The sequence below is a fragment of the Eulemur rufifrons genome, chromosome 18 (genome assembly GCF_041146395.1).
Source record: "Eulemur rufifrons isolate Redbay chromosome 18, OSU_ERuf_1, whole genome shotgun sequence".
Classification (NCBI taxonomy): domain Eukaryota; kingdom Metazoa; phylum Chordata; class Mammalia; order Primates; family Lemuridae; genus Eulemur; species Eulemur rufifrons.
In genome coordinates this window covers 1,237,202-1,257,147 of record NC_091000.1, presented here as the reverse complement: position 1 = coordinate 1,257,147, position 19,946 = coordinate 1,237,202, and the positions used below count along the sequence as shown (strand labels likewise).

The 19,946-nt window shown below is 37.3% G+C and overlaps 1 protein-coding gene across 4 annotated transcripts in view; it reads left to right on the top strand.

The window, feature by feature from the left end:
- Positions 1-19,946, top strand: part of SPOCK3 (SPARC (osteonectin), cwcv and kazal like domains proteoglycan 3) — a 252,226-nt gene that overhangs the window by 195,048 nt on the left and 37,232 nt on the right. For all 4 annotated transcript variants that reach the window (XM_069493234.1, XM_069493231.1, XM_069493230.1 and 1 more), the window contains one exon: positions 1,833-1,947. In XM_069493234.1, coding sequence (XP_069349335.1) covers positions 1,833-1,947 — 115 coding nt within the window. The remainder of the gene's footprint in view (positions 1-1,832; positions 1,948-19,946) is intronic.

The following is a 19,946-nucleotide window of genomic DNA, read 5'->3' as shown; positions in this document are numbered from 1 at the left end:
AGTGAAAATTAATGTCACTTTTGAAAGAGTTTTTTTTCCTCCAAAAGAGCCAACACGATAGTACAAGCAAGTTCAAAGTGCTCAATCATTTTTAATGATTTGTTGCAGGGCCAGTTAGGATTTTGCCTGTCCATTAAAGAGTTATCTGACAAGGAAAAATAAACTGTTGTAGAGATTTGAATAATCTAATTAGTTACTGGGTGCATTCAGTTCTTTTTGGTATCAGCTGAAGCTAAATTAAATTAGTCACTGGTGCATTTGTCGATTGGAGCCAGAAAGTCTACCCTATTTAATTTTAAAATAATTTGCTCTGAGTAAATTATGGAAGTAGCCACTAAAGAAATCATATTACTTTAGAATTAGCAAGACCAATTTCTTTTAGAGTAGGAAGATAATTATTGACCCTTAAAAGATGGAGTAGGTTTATAATTTTTTAATCATGTCATAATAAAATATTATCTTAAAAATAAATTAAATTCAGCCTTAAAATTCTACAAAGATTAATGTTTACAAAGGAAATCAAGCCAAACCAAACTAAAACTGAAGAATAAACAAATATAAAACTCATGTGCCATAATATTTTTGATTGTTTAATTACATTTAGCTTTTATTCACATTTACTGAGAGCCTAGTTCATGATAGCTACTGCGCTGGGAGAAACTGGCTATTTGATCCTTAAATCCCTGTAGGTTAGGAGTTACTATCCAATTATTTTACGGGAAAATCGAGGCTAAGAACATTTGGCAAGCTAGCTCCGTATGTCACTTTTAGGAGGTGGCGCTCGTAAGATTCAAACTCAGGTAATAGCCCTCTTTGTTCTATATTATTTGTCTTTTTCCATAACAGGTGTGACATAGTCACAAGTGCACTGTTGTCACTGCCTTAACTGCTTCTAGTCCTGTGGCCATGCAAGCACTGAGGAGAGGCGTGCTGTGCTCTTTTCAGTAAAACAAATAATCGCAGGGACTCGTAGACGTAGTCTTCTGTGACATTACGGGGTTATGACTGTACAAGTTCCACATGTAGGACCTGTGGGGAACTCAGGTGAAAAATCATTTGCATGAGAGGATTAGACAGGCACTAAAAGGATTATCATACCACAAACATATATGAAATGTATACACACATATAGTATCTTATATAAAGGTTGTATGTAAATATTGAGTTTATTTATTTTATATATAAAGATGTATGTTTGCTCTGTGTGTGCTTGTGTGTGTGTTGGGCTATTGTGGGAAACTACAGTAACCACACAAGCGTTTCCTAAACTCATACTGTACAGTGGTTGGCCCGGAGTGCCGTGCAGGCCACCGGATGCCATGCAGGCCACCGGATGCCGTGCAGGCCACCGGATGCCGTGCAGGCCACTGGCTGAAGACAACGTGAGGTCTCTGTACCGAAACTTAGAGTCCAGTGAGAGAGACAAGGCATGCTTCCTCAAGCAACTAAAAATCAAGCATATATTTAAAAGGAGGTTCAAGAAATGCATTTTCAAGCTCTATATCATCTCTCTGTCCATTTGATTCTAATTCTCTACTCAGTTCGTGTCTCAGAGCTGATGAATTAAAAATAAGTTTTAAGTCTATTATATTTCTCGATAACTGCTCACCAAAGTGACAGCCAAAGCAGCTGTGTCCCTGCTTCCCGTACGGAGTGGTGATGCTGCACGTGAATGAGTAACACTGTCTCTTAGTATTGGAGGTTTGGTATCTAGTGGAAAATTGTCCAAGTTATATGCATAACAACTTATCTTTCTCTCTCAATATTTCCTGACTTTCTACTGAAATAACTAAATACCTTTGATTTGTTTTTTCTCTCTCTCTTTCATACAGTGCAAACTAGAGTATCAGGTGTGTGTCTTGGGAAAGCAGATCTCAGTCAAATGCGAAGGGCATTGCCCATGTCCCTCGGACAAGCCCACCAGTACGAGCAGAAACGTTAAGAGAGGTAAGTGATGAAAATTTATTTATAGTTTTACATTCATCCCTCTCTATTAAAATGTGTTGCAATAAATGTTGTCATTAAATATACAATAAAGTTTGCTTTTGTACAATACCCAATAGTAATTATATTGTTGTTGATTTTTCCCTTTAGCATCCTTTATTATAGTAAGTGATGGTTTTCTATAGATTTCCATTTGTTTTCATAGCGACAGCTAGGTACTTCTTTCCTGTGCTCATCGTATATAAGAAACCTAACACAGCGCCTTCTGTAAATTATTGTGTCTCAAATATGTGTTTTAGATTTTTTTTACAGCAACAAACTGATCGATGATATGGTAGTAAGTGATAAAATAGTTTAATCAGGTGAGAAACTGCTCAGTCAATTATTACTAATCCTTTTAAATAAACATGTCTACCCCATTTACAGTGTGTTTTCATGGGGGCATAATTTCCTGTGGATGTATTTCACAAATGAAAATTTCTTTTAATCAGATGAAGTCTTTAAATCTTTATGTTTATTGGTTTGATATATAATAAAATAATAAAATGCATTTAATCTGATATGCATTGTAATATATAATTTGACTTTTCTTAAGATTATTTATGGTCATTTGAATGGCGTTATTATATATAAGAAGAAAGTGTGGGGAATAGATTTTTCTTTAAGTCAAAACCTGTTTTACAGAGCACTGTCAATCAACAGTTACCATATATTGTATGACTGTTCGACCCTCGTGATGTAAGAATTATTACTGAGCACCCTTATGAATGTGGAGAATTAGTTTTTGCCTTTTGTTCCCTGAAAAATATGAAGAATGGATGTGTGGATAGGAAAAAATATGTAGTTAGTATGAAATGTATTGAATATAATCTGTGTATTTTCATGAACATGTAGACTTCTAATTTCATCTTACCATCTCATAATGAATATTTTTATTTTACATACAACTTGTGAACTTCAGTTGCGCCCCTTTTATTGGTTTCAACACATTAAATATAACTTAAGATAAAAAATTTACAGTAAAACCATATGTTATAGCATTGTCTTTAGTAATGCAATTAGTCAGGTTATCAAAAATGAATTAATTGATTTGAAAATTAATGCCAAATTCATGCCCAAACACTAGGCCATGAACAGAATGCCACCGGCTGGTAGAGAGAGATGCTCAGCTGCCTCCCAGTCCTGATTTCTAAGCCCCAGCCCAGCCCAGGGCCGGCTTCAGAGCTTGTTCCTTCTGTCGTCCAAACCCTCGTCTCCCCGGTCCACTCCCCTCACCACGGCCCACACGAGCACTTCCGGCCCCACCTTGAATAGCTTAGGCAGCCCCCAAATAATCAAAAGCTAATCATGGTTTTCTTTTAACTGAGGTTCTTTGATGTTTGTTCCTTCCTTACTCCTACTGTAAATGGATCCATTTTCTCAGCTAGATTGAAGACACAACTGAATGTGAAGGCACACCTTTCTCTGAAAATCACTCAGGTGTGAAACAAATCCTACCGGATTCAATATCCATGTGTCATTCTTTTCACTGGAGGCTATTAAGACAAACATTTGAGAAATAGGTCCTAATAAGTGCATAATTCTAATACATCCCAGACTTTTAACAGGGTTTTCTGTTCAGTGAGATTGCCTGTTTTAGACGCCTTCTGAATGAAAGGTATGTTGATGGAGTGTCAGTTTACCAGAATGTCCCACCAACTGCAGGAGGAACTCAGTGTGCATTACGTAGCAAGGTAGCACTGTGAGAAGTGGATCTCTTGTGGATAAACAATAATTATGCTTCATGCTACTCAGATTTTCTGGACAGTGTTTATATCAACATATCAAGAAAGTAACTTTTTAAAAAGTCGTATCATCACGGGATAAAGATCATTTGTGTTCAGTTGTGCGCAGAAAGAGAGGCAAGAAGCATTTAAACTAATCCCGCTCTGACAAACTGTCGGGGTGAAGTGCGGGACTTTGCTAGCTGCTGTGGAGAAGCGACACAGGGAATTTTGAATGTCATTTCCACGCAGTGCCAAAGGCCGAGAGTCTTGTAAAACCGAGCTCACTGTCCCTTCTAATCTTGCAGCTGTCATTTACATTAGAAGCATGCCTTAGGTAGACTGAGCAGGGCAGGAAATTCTACTTACTATCATCTCTGTCCTGGAAAAAGTGAATGAGAAACTACCAACAATGCAACATTTTTTAAATCTTTCCGACTTCCAAGATTTGAGGTCAAATGGGCATCCTAGTATGTTTTCACTATTAAGAGCAGAATGAATCCTTTAAATCTACTTGAAATGTATTAAAACTAATAAAAACAGAATTCCTTCATTAAGTATGAATAAAGTCCTCCTGTATTTCCCTAATGTATTCAGTAACAAATGTGTGTAAATTGGTCCAAGTATACAGTCAAGAAAAACAGATAATTTGCATATTTTAAAACCTTGGATTCTGACTTTAAATAAGTAGGTAAGTGTACCTTTTCAGTCAGTAACTTAGCTGTACAGATCTTACTTTTCTACCTCATCAATTTAAAATGGCAAAGTACTTTAGTACTTTTAGGTCCCTTTAATGGATCTCTTCCTTTTCTTCCTCCCCCCTGTTTTTTTCAATTTCTTGCTCAACTACAAATAAAGAAGTATTATTTGGAAGGTAGATCACCTTCATTCAAAGGATATTAACATTTCAGCTGATTTTTAAAGGCCCCTGATAATTTACATGGGCAGGAAAATACGAGATTCATAGTTGTGAGTATGGGCTATGAATAGATCATTTTCCACAGATTTTATTTCAAATATATGTGTGTATATAAAATCTGTGGAATACATGTGTGGATATATGTGTGTGTGTATATGTGTTTGTGTACGTAAATATATGCATAATGCAACCCTAAATATTAGGAGGGAGTTATAGAACTGAAGATTAAGAGCATTGGAAAAGATCGTAGAATTGTGGAAAGCATTTGTTTTGCAGTTGGTAAGTCCAAACTCAGAGGATTTGTCTGCCCTAGACAAATCGTGAATTGTCTACCAGCTGTGGCGCGTAAGCACAGTAGACAGTGGCATATGACATATCAAAAGGGCTCCATTTGGTCATTCATTTGACTGGTTAGAGTTAAAAGATTATTTTAATTGGCATTTTGTTTTTATTTCAAATTTGGGTATTCCAAAGTCCAAGCTACTTTGCTTATGATTTGGGGTTTTGTTAATATGTACCTATTATAGTTTTATATACCTAATCTCTTTAAATTGTATTAATTTTAAATGGCATCATTTTGAATATTTTCAACTCCAGCATGCATCCAAACACACACTCACATCCCTTGGCTGTTCGAGATGTTGAGTTTGAGCAGGGATAGCTATGGAGAAGGAAAACACGGGTAAAGATTTCAACAGGTAACGCTGGACGAAAGAGGACAAAACAGAAAGGGAACGTGAAACCCCAAGGGCTGGGCACGTGCAGGGAAACCACGTGTTCCATCGTGTCCATGGGTGCTGGGACACCGGGGACGTTGGTGGAGGACACAGTGCAGGTCCGCCCCCTGTCTTCTAACCGCACACTCGCATGGTTATTTCTCAGAATCAAGAGACTGAATTTCACCCAGGTTTGCCACTTTTGTAAATTTTGGTTAAATCTCTTAAATTTTTTGGACTTAAATTTTTAGAAATGTCAGGGGAAAAGGGCTGGACTGACATATTTAGCCCTTGTGAGTACACGCTTGACGCCTCTCCCGGTGTCTGCACGTGTTGTTCCATCCGTCCTCACAACACCCCGTGCTGTGGGTTCTGTCTGTGTCCTCAGTGTCGAGATGCCTGTCCTGAACCGCAGTGGAGCTGAGTAACCAGCCTCCACTCCACGGCTGGCAAGTGTCAGAGCAGGGTTTGGAGCGGTGCTCACTGCCCCTGGGTCACACTGCCACACCAGCTCCTCGGGGCCTCTTTCCATCGCGGTCGCATGTCACACGTTCGCTCAATAACAACATACAGTGTTGGTGACATGTGTCAATAACTTACAGTATTTGTATAATGTTACTTACCAAGCAGAGATAGATAAAGAATGGCGTTGCATTTTAAGAACAAGCTGGGTGCAAACTGAGTTATATACACATTTAAAAGAAGCAATGTTAAATCATTTTGGGTTGCATCTTGAAAGTCTAAAAATTTATTGGATTATGTCGCCTACACTTTTGGCCAACTTCGGATAGTGTATATCTTCTGCAGCCAAATTTTCATAAAATATTACATAATAAACATTCTGAGATGCCAACAAGGAAACGTGCATCTTTTCATTTTCTCTCTTTAGATGTTTTCTTTGTATCTGCCCCGGTAGCATTTTTCATGTTTCCATGGTAATAGAGGAAGATAGTTACGGTAGCAATAGATAATTTACTTAATATATTACTAATTAATCTCTTTTATACATTTTCTTTCAAGTATATTCATGCCAAATTTCCACCTATTGGCAAAATGATTACTATTTCTGTTATTTTTATGAAATTACTAACATCAGTTAAATGTAAAATCGCTTGTAATGAAGTTAATGCCAGAAACAAAAAATCTGTTCAAGAATTTTAATATATTCTTTGTTCCAAATAAACTCTAATAATGGAAGTAGGGTTTATCTCTGAATAAAAATGACGAGATGATGAGGAATTTTACTTTATAATGTGCAATCAAATGGGATGTGGACCCATCTCACCTCCTGCTTGCTGTACTTACATTTTTCATAGTTTTTTCTATGTCTGTCCTTCTGTCTGTCCTCACCAAAGATCCAGGATTTGATAGCACTTAACTTCATTTAAATTTACATTACATTTACCTAGGAATATATTTATATTTATTTATTCTTAGCTTAGGGTTTTCTGAAGGTGAGAGCTCTAATTTCTTTTATTTTATAATGAAAATCTTTACTGAAAATGTGACAGTTCTATCACCATAAAGGAAATATTTCAACCCTAATAGTAGAATTCACCCAAAACAGTAATAAATTATCAAAGGAGGTTTAATAATACAAGAGAAAATAGCCACAGAGTAATCTATTTTGGAATCACAATAAATAAGTCTAAAATGCCTCTGAAAGTTTTAGAATTTCAGTTTTTATTAGGAGATTTGACACTTTAATATAATTTGTGCACATGGTAGAATAGTAACTAGTACAAATCAAGGTATCGTGAGATCAGCCGCTCCTCGCACCAGCCCTTAACATCCATTGCATCGACTGCAGACGACCACTTTAACCCCCTTGTGCTCAGCTCCTTTGGCTGGTTCTGTCACAACTTGCCCTCGTGTGTCCCTCACTGATGATATGTCAGGTACAGACAATATCTACTGACTGCCTATTTTGAAAAATAAGATATAGCTTATTTCTCTACTTCAACTTCAACCTCCCAATGATGATAGTCAACTGCTATTAAAGCTGTGGTAAGTTTTTAACTTCAAATAATAAATGTAAAAATTTCTTCTTGTTCCATCAAGTTCAGAAAAGTGTCACCAGACAACTGTGGTCCCATGACACCTCGGCTCATTCATCTTGACCTCTCTGCCTACGATGTGTTTTATGTTTATCACACCTAAATGCTATTGTTTAACTAAAACAGGTCTTTCAGGATTTGTCTGGAGATTCACTGCAAATGTTAATCAGCAAATACTATTGCAACAAATACTATTAATATTTTGTTTGTAGATACTTTTTCCACGCTGTAATGTGCTGTGCTGTGGATATCTGCACATCACCACTAAGGCCCTAAATCCTGTGCTGATAAAATGAGAACATCAAGATCAAATAGATTATCTTTTCAGCACTGTCACTTAAAATCATGCTAAATTTTAGTTAACTTTATATATTTTTTCTGCTTTTACTTGTATATGTATTTATTCTATGCTGATTTTTTCTCTGGGCCATAAGTTTTTGTTTCTTTAGTTTCCTAACTTTCTTCCATGGAGTTTCTAAGTAGCTTTCTTTTTTCATCAAGATGAAAGAACAAAATGCCATTACCATATTTTCAACCTTCTTTAGTCTCTTAAATGGTAAGAAAATGCACCCACATTCCCAGTAGTAGGCAGAGAGGCATTTCTCCACGGTGTTCTGCGAGTCTTGGGCTGTCTCTTCAAGCCAACACTCTTGGAATGGGCTTCCCTTCAGGCTGGGGCACGTTGATTCCAGTGAAGGCCCTGGCTCCCGGGAGGAGGTCTGTTCACATTCCACGGCGATTAGGGTGATGCCTTCCTGCAGGGCATCTTGCCACCAGTCCCTGCAGGAGTGGGCTTGTCCCCAGCTCAGCATCTCCGTGATGCCATGTCCACGGAGCGCTCAGCATGCCACTGGGCACCCGCATCGCCCTGTGGGGCCAACGAGGCAATGGGATCCCACGTAGCAAGGAGTCCCTGCCGCCCACTGGGCCACGAGCAGACTGCTTAAATTCTTTTGGAAGTGTTTTCTCTACCAACCAAATTTATGGAACTGTGACAAGCAACATTCTAGCTTCCTGCTGCTTAGAAACCACCTGCCCTCCACGTGTCATGTCTGTTCTGGACCTTTCTACTCTCCCGCTCCAGGCCAGAGCTGTGTCTCAGCTGGCAGCAGGCTCATCTGTCAGGCTCATCAATCCCACTCCTGCTCCATGTCCACAGTGTTCAGGATTAAGTATCTTCCACTTTCTTAGACTGTCTCTTTGGTTTTCTTAACTATGTTTATACCCCTTAATATTTTCTAAAAAGGTTTGTGGACTATAGACTTTTTGAGAACCTCAGTATCAGAAATTCTTTATTTTTATTATAGGATTGGTAAATAGCATGGCTAAGAATTCAATACCAGATAAAATGTCCTATTCCCTCACTATTTGAAGGCATTGATCTTTTTTCTTCTAACTTCTAGTGTTGTTGCTAGAAATAATACCTTTTACATTATATCAAATGCTGTGTGAATAACTAAAAATAATATCATAAACTATTGCCCAATAAAATTAATGGTATACTTATAGACTGAAAAATTGTACCTATTAGAAAATACAAGACTATATATAAAACTGACTTAAGATTTAACTTTTTCCAAAAGTAAATATTTTAATAACACATGGTTTCAGCTTCTTATTCTTTTAAATGTGCAAGGATATCACAGAAAAGTGACATTAATTACCAAAAGTCATGACAACATATCATAAATCCTTTTATATTATTAGTGATTTACATATTATAAATACGACAAATATCTATGTATGTTTTTAATAAAACTTTGTATATCAGCCACTTCTCTATCAGAACATTTTCTTATAGCTTTTGGCCACATTTAAGCACCACAAAAATAAAGGTTTGCAATTATTAGTTTAAGGAAAAATGCTTTACCATTTGGACACAATAGCACAACCCTCTGATGTTTCAGTCTGTTCATAGATATTTATACAATTACTTAACTAGGTCAGGCAAAATACTTTTTATTGAAATTCTACTACTTTAGGGATTAGTTATTCCAATAAGATATTAAATTTGTATCTGGCCTAGTTCTCTGTCATTTTGCATATATGGCATTTACCAGATCAAGTTCCACAATTTACTTTTCTAAAAATTGTGATCGTTATAAAGCCGTCTTTTTAAAACCCAAATATCCAGGGAGTGAGTTAATTCTAGCAGGTGAACTCACAGTTGTCCCACACGCGGTGCTCACGCTGGGGACGCTGGCTTGCGTTTGACCTTGAGGAGGTCAGTGAGATGCTCTACTTTCCAGTTGCTTCTGCAATACGGGCAAGATGAAATCCGCTGGGCACCTGTGAAGATTAAATGGAATAAGTGAACACTGTGTTCTTGGTACAGTATCTACATGGTAACTTTGTCAGGGACCTGTGTTTTTAAGGGACCTGGGACGCTCCCTACCGGGACCCCAGCGAGCTGGCCTGCCATGTGGCCATGTGCCGTGGTGCTGGCAGCCTGCAGGAGACGCCTGCGTCAGGGGCAGGGACGCTGTTACGCACAACACGTCGCGTCTGCATCCGTGCTCCGTGACCACAGGCCGCACGGTGGGGCAGAGCAGCCGGGGAGAACGTGTCCACACGGCGGGGTCGGGTCCCCGCTGGGGAGCCCCATTCACGTAAGGAGACCGTAGCAAATGTGTCCAACCTTGACTTGCCATCCTGGACAGCGAGAGGTGTGTCCTCTGCCCTGCAGGGAGACACTGTCGCGACCTCCCAAGGTCGTGTGATGCACAAACATCGTTGAAACGATAGTCTGGAACGAAAGCTATTACCAGATGTGCCTGCACACAGGAGACACTCGGGAATCGCTCGGCCAACGGTACCCAGCTCTCCCGGCCTGAGTGAGCACACCGGGCTCTCGCTCTCGGCGCCGCTCGGCCTCCTCTGTGCCCTCCCTCGAGCATCTGTCCCCTGGCTCCTGGCTCCACACACGCCCCGGCCACCAGCCCTCGCTCCCAGCAACTTCTGCAGTGCCTCGCCTACGGAAGGTGGTCAGGAAATATTAACAAATGGTAATAATTATTGGACATGAGTGAGTATAGAAATTATTGGTCAAGAATCTAAAGAAAATTAGCAGTAGCCGTGAATCTTAAAGAGGACATTGGGAGGGTCCCGGGGGAGAAGCTGTGGAAGTGCGAGCCCCTCCGCGTGGCTGCGCCGGGAGCTTCCACGCTCAGCCGGGAGCGCGCCTGGAAGGAAGTGCGCACCTGGAAGTGCTCACCTGACACAGGTGCACCAGCTTCCGCCTTGAGTAGGCAAATCCCAGGCGCTGTGTCCGTGGATCGCCGACTCCAGACTCCGTGTGGTTTGCCTGCAACGAAAAGTCAGTATCTTTCAATTTCTTGAAGTTTTCTTAAAAGTACGGGAGTGACTTTTAAGCTTTTTACATGTTGGACCTGAAACTGGAAGCCTCTGAGAATATTTTTAAAATATAAAACACCACAGAAACGTATTCATTATCACCGTGCAATTATTGACGTGTAATGTGACCAGCGTCTTCTGCACAGAAAGGTGAGGCTGAGATGCAGTAGTAAACCTTTACAGGGATGAGGCAGCGTTTCCTTTCTGTGGACACCGCAAGTGTTTTAATGTGGTTATCTCCTGACCCAGATTTCCTGGAAATGCACAGAGTTGCTGCTCTCCTGGAGGGCTTGGGTTGCAGCTCTGAAAGAGAGAAGAGAGCCAAGGATCTTACTTTTACTGGCTCGCTTGGATGGCCTGACGCTTACTATTTTAAGATTTTTGGCTATGTAATTTGGCAAGTGTTCAACTCTGATTGCTTTGCCTCAAAAGACCAAACTATCTGCAGATTATATTTTGCAAAACTGACGGGGCTGTCCTTGTAACTGTTCCTGCCGACCCAGCGAGGCCCAGCGAGGCCCAGCGAGGCCCAGCGAGGCCCCGGCGTCCGCGGGACTGCTCCTGGGTCAGGTGGGAGCTCCGCTCCGTTAGCCTGGGAGCAGCTTTGTGGTTTCCTGAATAATTAATGAAACACCAACTCACAGTTCTCCCTTCTAATGAGAACTTTTGTTTTAATTGATTTTCTTAGCATAGCATTCTTAAAAACTTTATTTATAAAAAATTAGGCTCAATTACTGAAACGATAAATTTCATTAAAGCCGCTAATGTGAAAACATGAAATCCTGCCAGGGCATTAGAGCACAGAAAATGAGATAATGGAGACAGTTTGTGTTTTTTGGGCCAGAGACCATTGTATTTGCTTTAGGTAGGTCCTAATTCCCAATAGTTTGGGAATTTACACGTAGAACGTAGTCACTGTTTTGCTGCTGTTTGTGGGATTAAAGGAATAAAATTATATGGATGTAGTTTGACTTTTTTAACAAATTGGTTCGTTTTTTTCTGATGTATAAATAGAAGAAAGGATGAGTAAGCTTATAAACTAGATTAACTCTTTCCCAGAGGAATTTGAGTTTTCCTAGATTTATTTTATGGTCTGCCCTTGAATATTATGATCATTCCCCTGAGAGTATCTAGATATAGGTTTTAAGAAAATTTAACTTTATAACCTCAGGTTATTCCAGATGACACTCAGTGTAAGATGTATATTTTGTGTAAGATTTAATTTAAACATTTTGTTTCCATAACGTGTAACTAAAGCATTCAGAAACAAAAATATAAACAAAAACTCAATATCATGTGATAATGTGTAGTTTTATTTTCTTAAAATTACAACTTAAATGCGAATAAAGCTGTTCAATTCCTCAAGAATTACTTTTTAAATAATGCCATTTATTTCTTAATCCACCAAATCATATGGTATGTATACCATATGTGTATATCATATACATATAAAAGTAGTTCAATTTAAAACAGACTTCTGGTATGTGTGTATATATGTTTATATATATGTACACACACATATATTTTGGCAATTAGGGATATTTTTGCTTCAACACAAAGTCTTTCTCAATTTCAGTTTTTCCTTTCATAAATGAGTATGTGGTGCTTAAGATTGTTGCCATTACCATTGAAAACATGGTAGGAGGAGATCGGGCTCATTCAGGGTGGTGTAGCTGGGAGGGGAGGATAGAGTGGGGCTGGTTAAGAGGTGCGAAAACATAGCTGGATAATTAGCTAGAATGGCAGTCTCTGATAGCACAACAAAGTGACCGTAATCAACAAGTTAGTGCGTACTTTAAAATAACTGAAAGAGTGGGATTAGAATGTTCCTAACACAAAGAAATGATAAATGCCGGAGGTCCCCACTAACCCTGATTTGATTAATTCAAATACATGCCTGTATAAAAACATCACATGTATCCTATAAATATATGCAGTTATTATATACCCATACTAATGAAAAGAAAAAAATTATAATACTTTTATGCCCTAATTTATATGCCTACTATTAATATTTTGTAACTGTGCCTAAATATAATTATTTTACCTTCTTTTACCTTTATATTAGCATATACTACTCATTTGTTTAATCTTTAAAACCATTAAGCAGTTTTCTTTACCTTTAATTAATGATTTCAACTTATTTAATACAGTCCATTAATCAATACCTTAACCATTATCCAAATAACTTTTCCAAAATTATGAAATTTATTCCCAATATACTATCCATATAAGCCATCTCAACATTAAGTTATCTATTAAATAATAGCAGTGACTTTTATGATAATTACAGTAACTTAAACATTGCCACTCAGACTTCCTTTTTACTGTTTTAGAACAAACCTGTCCTTTATAACTTATAGATTTAATTAATACTTCCTTTTCCTCCCCAGTATAGAATTGTCTTTTCTTCTCTACCTCTTTCTCGTGCATACTAAAGCCTGTGGGGGCGGGCAGAAGACAGGACAATCACTTGTAGCAGTACATCTGAACAACTATTGTTGTTCTCATCATTATAGTTTTTTGTAACCTTCATCCAGAATGTCAGAGGACACAGTAATTTGAAATAGGGATGTAGACTATGTTATTCTACAGAATCTCATTAAATAATTTCACTCTAGATTCTGCAAACTGTGCATTAAAAAGATACCTTCACCAGGCATCTCCTTTTATTGTTCTCATAAGGGGCTTCTGTGCAAAGGCAATATATGCAACCAAAGTGTTTGTAGCCCCACAATAGTCTGAAATTTAAAAAAAAAAAGATTGTGAAGAGTGAGGTTCAACTTGTTCACTCTCTATAGCTCCATCATCATGGTCTAATTTAGTTAGAACTTCAGTGCTCATCACTGTCTTTATCCAAAGCTCAGTTTTGTGTGTGGTAAGTGACTTGTTTTAATGGCAGGATCATGTGTTTAATTATATTTACCTCAAGGTGTGATCAATCTAGAAATGATGTGGGCATGCGATATGGGGTTAGCAGTGTAATAATGTGTTAATGAGCATTAAAACCTTTTCCTACAGAGAAAGCTATTTATTTCTGCGGATGTTTCGTTAGCTCATTTCTGATTGGATATATAATGCTTCTCAGTAATATAGTCTTCCAAAATACTCAGTTTTCATAAAAATTGTCAACTATACTCCTCGTTTGACCATAAATTAATACTATATTCTGTCCTGCTAGGGAGCTTGAAATACTTTTCCCCCAGGAAATGGGCACAGGATGCCCTCTGAACCAACCGGTAAGCAATAGCTGTACAGGGTTCAGCTGAGAGACAAGATTGTTATGATGGTAACATTACTAGTGGTTGTAATAATAATAATAGTGATAATGATGGGGAGAAAGTGATTATTCTCTTACATTATTTTATTGGATTTTTATAAACATTTTTTGTTAGAGGAACATTTTCTGTTATATTCTGTTGAATATGTATCTGTTTTCCATACTGAAATTGTTGCATTTAAATAATTGTTTCAGTTGTGATGTTCTGACTCATTAATAGACTTGAGAACTTTTTGTGAACTTGTTATATGTCAACTCACTGACAATGCTAATTATTTTATATCATGAGCTCTCTCTGGGTACTCACTGGAGACTGATTTCTGGATTTGTTTTAGATTTTCTGAATTTTCAAAAAAAAAAACCTATTTAGACCAAATCTTATAACAAATATAATGCTTATCATCACTTAGGTGAATTCTTTTTAAGATGAGGAAATATATAAAAGAATATCCTTACTCAAATTCCTATTGGAAATCCTGGCAGATAATTTAAGAAACAAGAATAAATAAGATTAGAAGGAAGATAAAATCCCATTGCTACTAGCAAATAATATAATCTTTTTTGTAAACCCCAACAGACTTTAAGGAAAAAAAAAAAAAACTTCAGGAAGATCTGCATGGAAGATCAGGGAGGTAATAATTTATGAAATGAGTGCGATTTCTCTATACCGGCTATAACCAGCTTGACATCATAAGCAAATGCAAGTTTTAGCTCTCAATCTTTCTTTCTTTCTCAAGAAAGAAAAATCTCTTGTGCATTAACAAAAAATGCACAAGAACTTTAAGAGAAAATAATACATATTTAAAAACATTCAAATTAAGAAAATAATGATTTACTAATAAATAATAAAATTTTTTAACAGTAAAATTTGTTATAAAATAATAATACCTGGTCTTGGGAAGGTGTGGCGAAAAGAGAACTGAAAAAGTTGTATAAATATGTAAAAATTCTGAAACTGACTTTCATCAGAAGGCTGGAAACATTAAGAATCTTTGACCCAGTATTACCATTTCTGAGCCTATATTTTAAATGGTCAGCATAAAATCACAAAATGATTATTGAACACAGGTAGCCACTGGAGAAAAAAGGTTTTTGAGGTAGGAATCTGGAGAAAACTTAACGTCCAGTAACTTAGAAGTGGCCAAATAAAGCATATGTGGATTTGAATGAAGCCATTAAATTATGTTCTAGTAATATTAAATGCTGTGTGTTCAACAAAGACAGGGAAGATCTCAGTGATTTTAGTCATCCCTGCAGGAAAACCTAAATTTCCAGAATATTACACATATTATTCACTAGATTTTCTTCTCCAGAACTTTAGAATTTTCTTCTCATGTATTTATATTTTGTCTACATTTTCTGATTCACCATGTATATTTAATTTGGACAAAAAGGGGTAAAGAGTCTTCTATTTAATAAGTTAATAAGTTAATAATAATGAGTTAATAAGCTGAACATTGGACTTCTAATATTATGTTTTCAGAGTAGACATGCATTCTTTGATCAAAAGAAGAGGAAGTTATTATAAATGTTTCTGATTTTTTAAGTAAAAGTGAAATCAAAATATCATATGGTTCACTGTAAATATTATAATTCTGAGTAACCAGCACATCTAATTAAGTATTACAGTAAAGTGGTCACACTTTTTAAAAAACACTGCACAGATGTATTTGAAACAACTTTTTCAATAGACTGATTCTCCTAGAAATTTGTCCTATGTTTATGATACTCTACCTTTGTCTAACTTAGCTGCAATTATTGATTTTATTAATTAATAAAGGAAAATTGTGACCAGAGATTTTAATAATTGAACAAATGTGTTTTTTAGTGATTTAGAGGTAATACTTTACTACATTTTATAATTTGATACTCCTTGCAATCTTATGAGTTAGGAGATAAATATTATAACCAAGGTTTTTTTTGTTTTTTAATTAAAGGAACAAAAGCCCAAATAATTTATACAAATTGGCTACTACTACATAACTCAGTAAAATAAATTTAAGTAGGGTGTCTGATGCCTAGCCACAGAAATACGCTGAAAGGAACAGTTCCATCTATGCAAAAATATGATTTGTGACCACAAATTATAAATGATAATAGAAATGAAACCAGTAGGTCCACATGGAAATCATGTGGTAGGTAGTAGACGTCTATTGAAACCCCTTAAAAGAAAAGTGAAGAAATGGTAAAGATCTGGTTCAGTGCTCATTTCCACACGCCTTATCTGCTGGAAAAGGGGACATCAGTATCAATATATATTTAAAATGATTTGTGTAGTATTAATATAAACATTTTACAGATTTTCTTACGGCTACTCAGGAAGATTAAGTGATTATCCCAATTTTTAAGTATGTAGCAAACATAACAAATGATTTTAAAAGAGAATTTTTTAAAATGTTTAAAGTTCAAGTTATATTGTAATATATGATCATAAAATTAATACCCAAATTAACTTATAACCCAAAATTGGTTATTTTCTCTTACTTTCCCAATGTCATGTTACTTGTATATGAGCTCATGAACTTGACAAATGTATTCTGTTATTTTCTACTTAATTTGCTACATTCAAGTCTTTTTTAACAGTTTTACTGCCTTCCTATTTTTAAATATATTTGTTTTTTCCTGTCTAAGAATCCTAACTTGGTTACCTTCAAATATCCCAAGCCACGAAAGGCATATCAAGTGCATCGAACAGGAAGCCTGCCTCCCACCTGCGTTTTCTAAATTTAATCACTGCACTTACTGTCTAGGCTTCTATTTCTGTCTTTTGATCCAATTTCAACCTCCCTACTGCATGAACTCCTGAATGTATACACATTCACCGGGTTTAAGTTGCTGTGCTGAAAAACACGGCTGAGTTACAGAACCAAGGAAAAAGTTAATTTGATTAAGTAGAGTATCTATTAAACAAATGCCATCATTCAGGCCGGCTAGGATACCTTGTATGAGTCTAGACAGGCGAAAGGGCACAAAATATTACCTGGGGATGACCAAGGTGGAGCCAATGAATCCGCAGATGTAAAGGCAGATTATTACAATAACAGAGAGAGGCGTGTCCAGGCCAGTCCCACAGCAGACAAGTGCTGAAAGATTTTCAGCTGCTGCCAAACGCTCGCCTTTGTGTAAGGACTTTCTGGCGGTTTCAATGCAGTGAGAATGTCCAATCAGGAGGAGAAATGTCCAGCCAGCTTCTCAGAAAGTCCAGGATGTCGTAGACGGCCAGCTTGAGTTCAGAGGCCAGTTCTCTGGCAAAGTGTCGCTCCAGGCTGGAGAGAGCCCACGTAAATGGCACAGCCGGCAATGGGTCCTGCAGCACAAAGGAAATTCCTCTAACATTAATCTTGAACAAACACACTGCTCAAGGCATTAAATATAATGCTCACTCGCATTATATGTAAATGTCTACTGAAATAGGTTCTTTTGCCATTTTAAGAAGTGCTGACCTAGAATTTTAAGGTGGAATTCAATAAATAAAGTAGGATGTGCTTTTATTGAAGTATGTCTAAGCAAAAATGTCTCTAGTGTTGCAAATAAAGGACATTGAGAAAGATACAGAAACAGGAAGAGGAGAGAGATAGAGACAGAGACTTTCTTTTATTCTTTGATAGAGTTACCTTCAGGACACTCTCTTATCCAGGTATTTAATTTTATCCTTACCTTTATTTTTTTTATTTCAGCATATTATATTGCCCTTGCCCCCTCCTTCCCCCCAAGTCAGAGCTCTCTTCAAGCGTGTGCATCCCCCAGACGGTGAGCATCGCACTCATTATGTGTGTATATACCCATGCCCTCCTACCCCCTCCCATCTGCCCGACGCCCGATGAATGTTATTACTATATGTGCACGTAGGTGTTGATCAGTGAAACCAATTTGATGGTGAGTACATCAAATTGGTGCTTGTTTTTCCATTCTTGTAATACTTCACTTAGTAGAATGGCTTCCAACTCTATCCAGGATAATACAAGAGATGCTAGATCACCATTGTTTCTTATAGCTGAATAGTACTCCGTGGTATACATATACCACATTTTATTAATCCACTCATGTATTGATGGGCACTTGGGTTGTTTCCACATCTTTGCAATTGTGAATTGTGCTGCTATAAACATTCTAGTGCAGATGTCTTTTTTACAGAATGTCTTTTGTTCTTTTGGGTAGATGCCCAGTAATGGGATTGCTGGATCAAATGGTAGATCTACTTGTATCTCTTTGACATATCTCCATATTGCTTTCCACAGAGGCTGTACTAATTTGCAGTCCCACCAGCAGTGTATGAGTATTCCTATCTCTCCGTATCCACGCCAACATGTATTGTTTTGGGACTTTTTCATAAAGGCCATTCTCATTGCAGATAAGTGATACCTCATTGTGGTTTTGATTTGCATTTCCCTGATGATTAGAGATGTTAAGAATTTTTTCATATGTTTGTTGGCCATTAGTCTATCTTCCTTTGAAAAGTTTCTGTTCATGTCCTTTGCCCACTTTTTGATAGGGTTGTTTGATTTTTTCCTTGCTGATTTTCCTGAGTTCTAAGTACATTTCTAGTTATCAGCCCTTTATCGGATGTGTAGCATGAGAAAATTTTCTCCCATTCTGTAGGTTGTCTGTTTGCTCTCGTGACAGTTTCTGTGGCTGTGCAGAAGCTTTTTAATTTGATCAGGTCCCATTTATTTATTTTTGTTGTTTCTGTGATTGTCTTTGGGGTCTTCTTTATAAATTCTTTGCCTATGCCAATGTCTATAAGAGTTTTTCCAACATTTTCTTCTAGAATTCTAATAGTTTCACGCCTTAAGTTTAAGTCTGTTACCCACCGTGAGTTGATTTTTGTGAGAGGTGAAAGGTGTGTCCTGTTTCAGTCTTCTACATGTGGCTATCCAGTTTTCCCAGCATCATTTAATGAATAAGGATTATTTTCCCTAGTATGTTTTTGTCTGCTTTGTCAAAGATTAGATGGCTGTATGAGGATGGTTTTATATCTGGGTTCTCAGTTCTGTTGCACTGGTCAATGTCCCTATTCTTGTGCCAATACCAAGCTGTTTTAATTACTATAGCCTTGTGGTATAGTTTGAAATCTGGTAAATTGATGCCTCCCATTTTGCTCTTATTGCCTAGCATTGCTTTTGCTATACAGGGTCTTCTCTGGTTCCACACAAAGCATAAAATTGTTTTTTCTATATCTGTGAAAAATTATGGTGGTATTTTAATAGGGATTGCATTGAATCTGTAGATCACTTTGGGTAGTATAGACATTTTAGCAATGTTGATTCTGCCGATCCATGAGCATGGTATGGTTTTCCACCTGTTTACGTCCTCTGCTATTTCCTTCCTCAGTGTTTCATAGTTCTCCCTGTAGTGGTCTTTTACCTTTTTAGTTAAATATATTCCTAGGTACTTTATTTTCTTTGTTGCTATTGTGAAGGGTATTGAGTCTTTGATTTGGTTCTCAGTTTGACTGTTATTGGCATACATGAATGCCGCTGATTTGTGTGTATTGATTTTGTATCCTGAGACTTTACTGAATTCATTTATCAATTCCAGGAGTCTCTTGGTTGAATCCTTGGGGTTTCCTAGATATAATGTCATATCAGCAGCAAAAAGTGAGAGTTTGATCTCTTCTGCCCCCATTTGGATGCCCTTAATTCCACTCGCATGTCTAATTGCTCTAGCAAGGACTTCCAGCACTATGTTGAATAAAAGTGGATAAAGTGGGCAGCCTTGTCTGGTTCCAGTTCTAAGTGGGAATGCTTTCAATTTTTCCCCATTCAGTATGATGTTGGCTGTGGGTTTGTCATAAAAGGCTTGTATCATTTTAAGGTAAGCCCCGTCTATGCCTATTTTGTTAAGCATTCTTATCATAAAACGGTGTTGAATTTTGTCAAATACTTTTTCTGCATCTATTGAGAGGACCATATG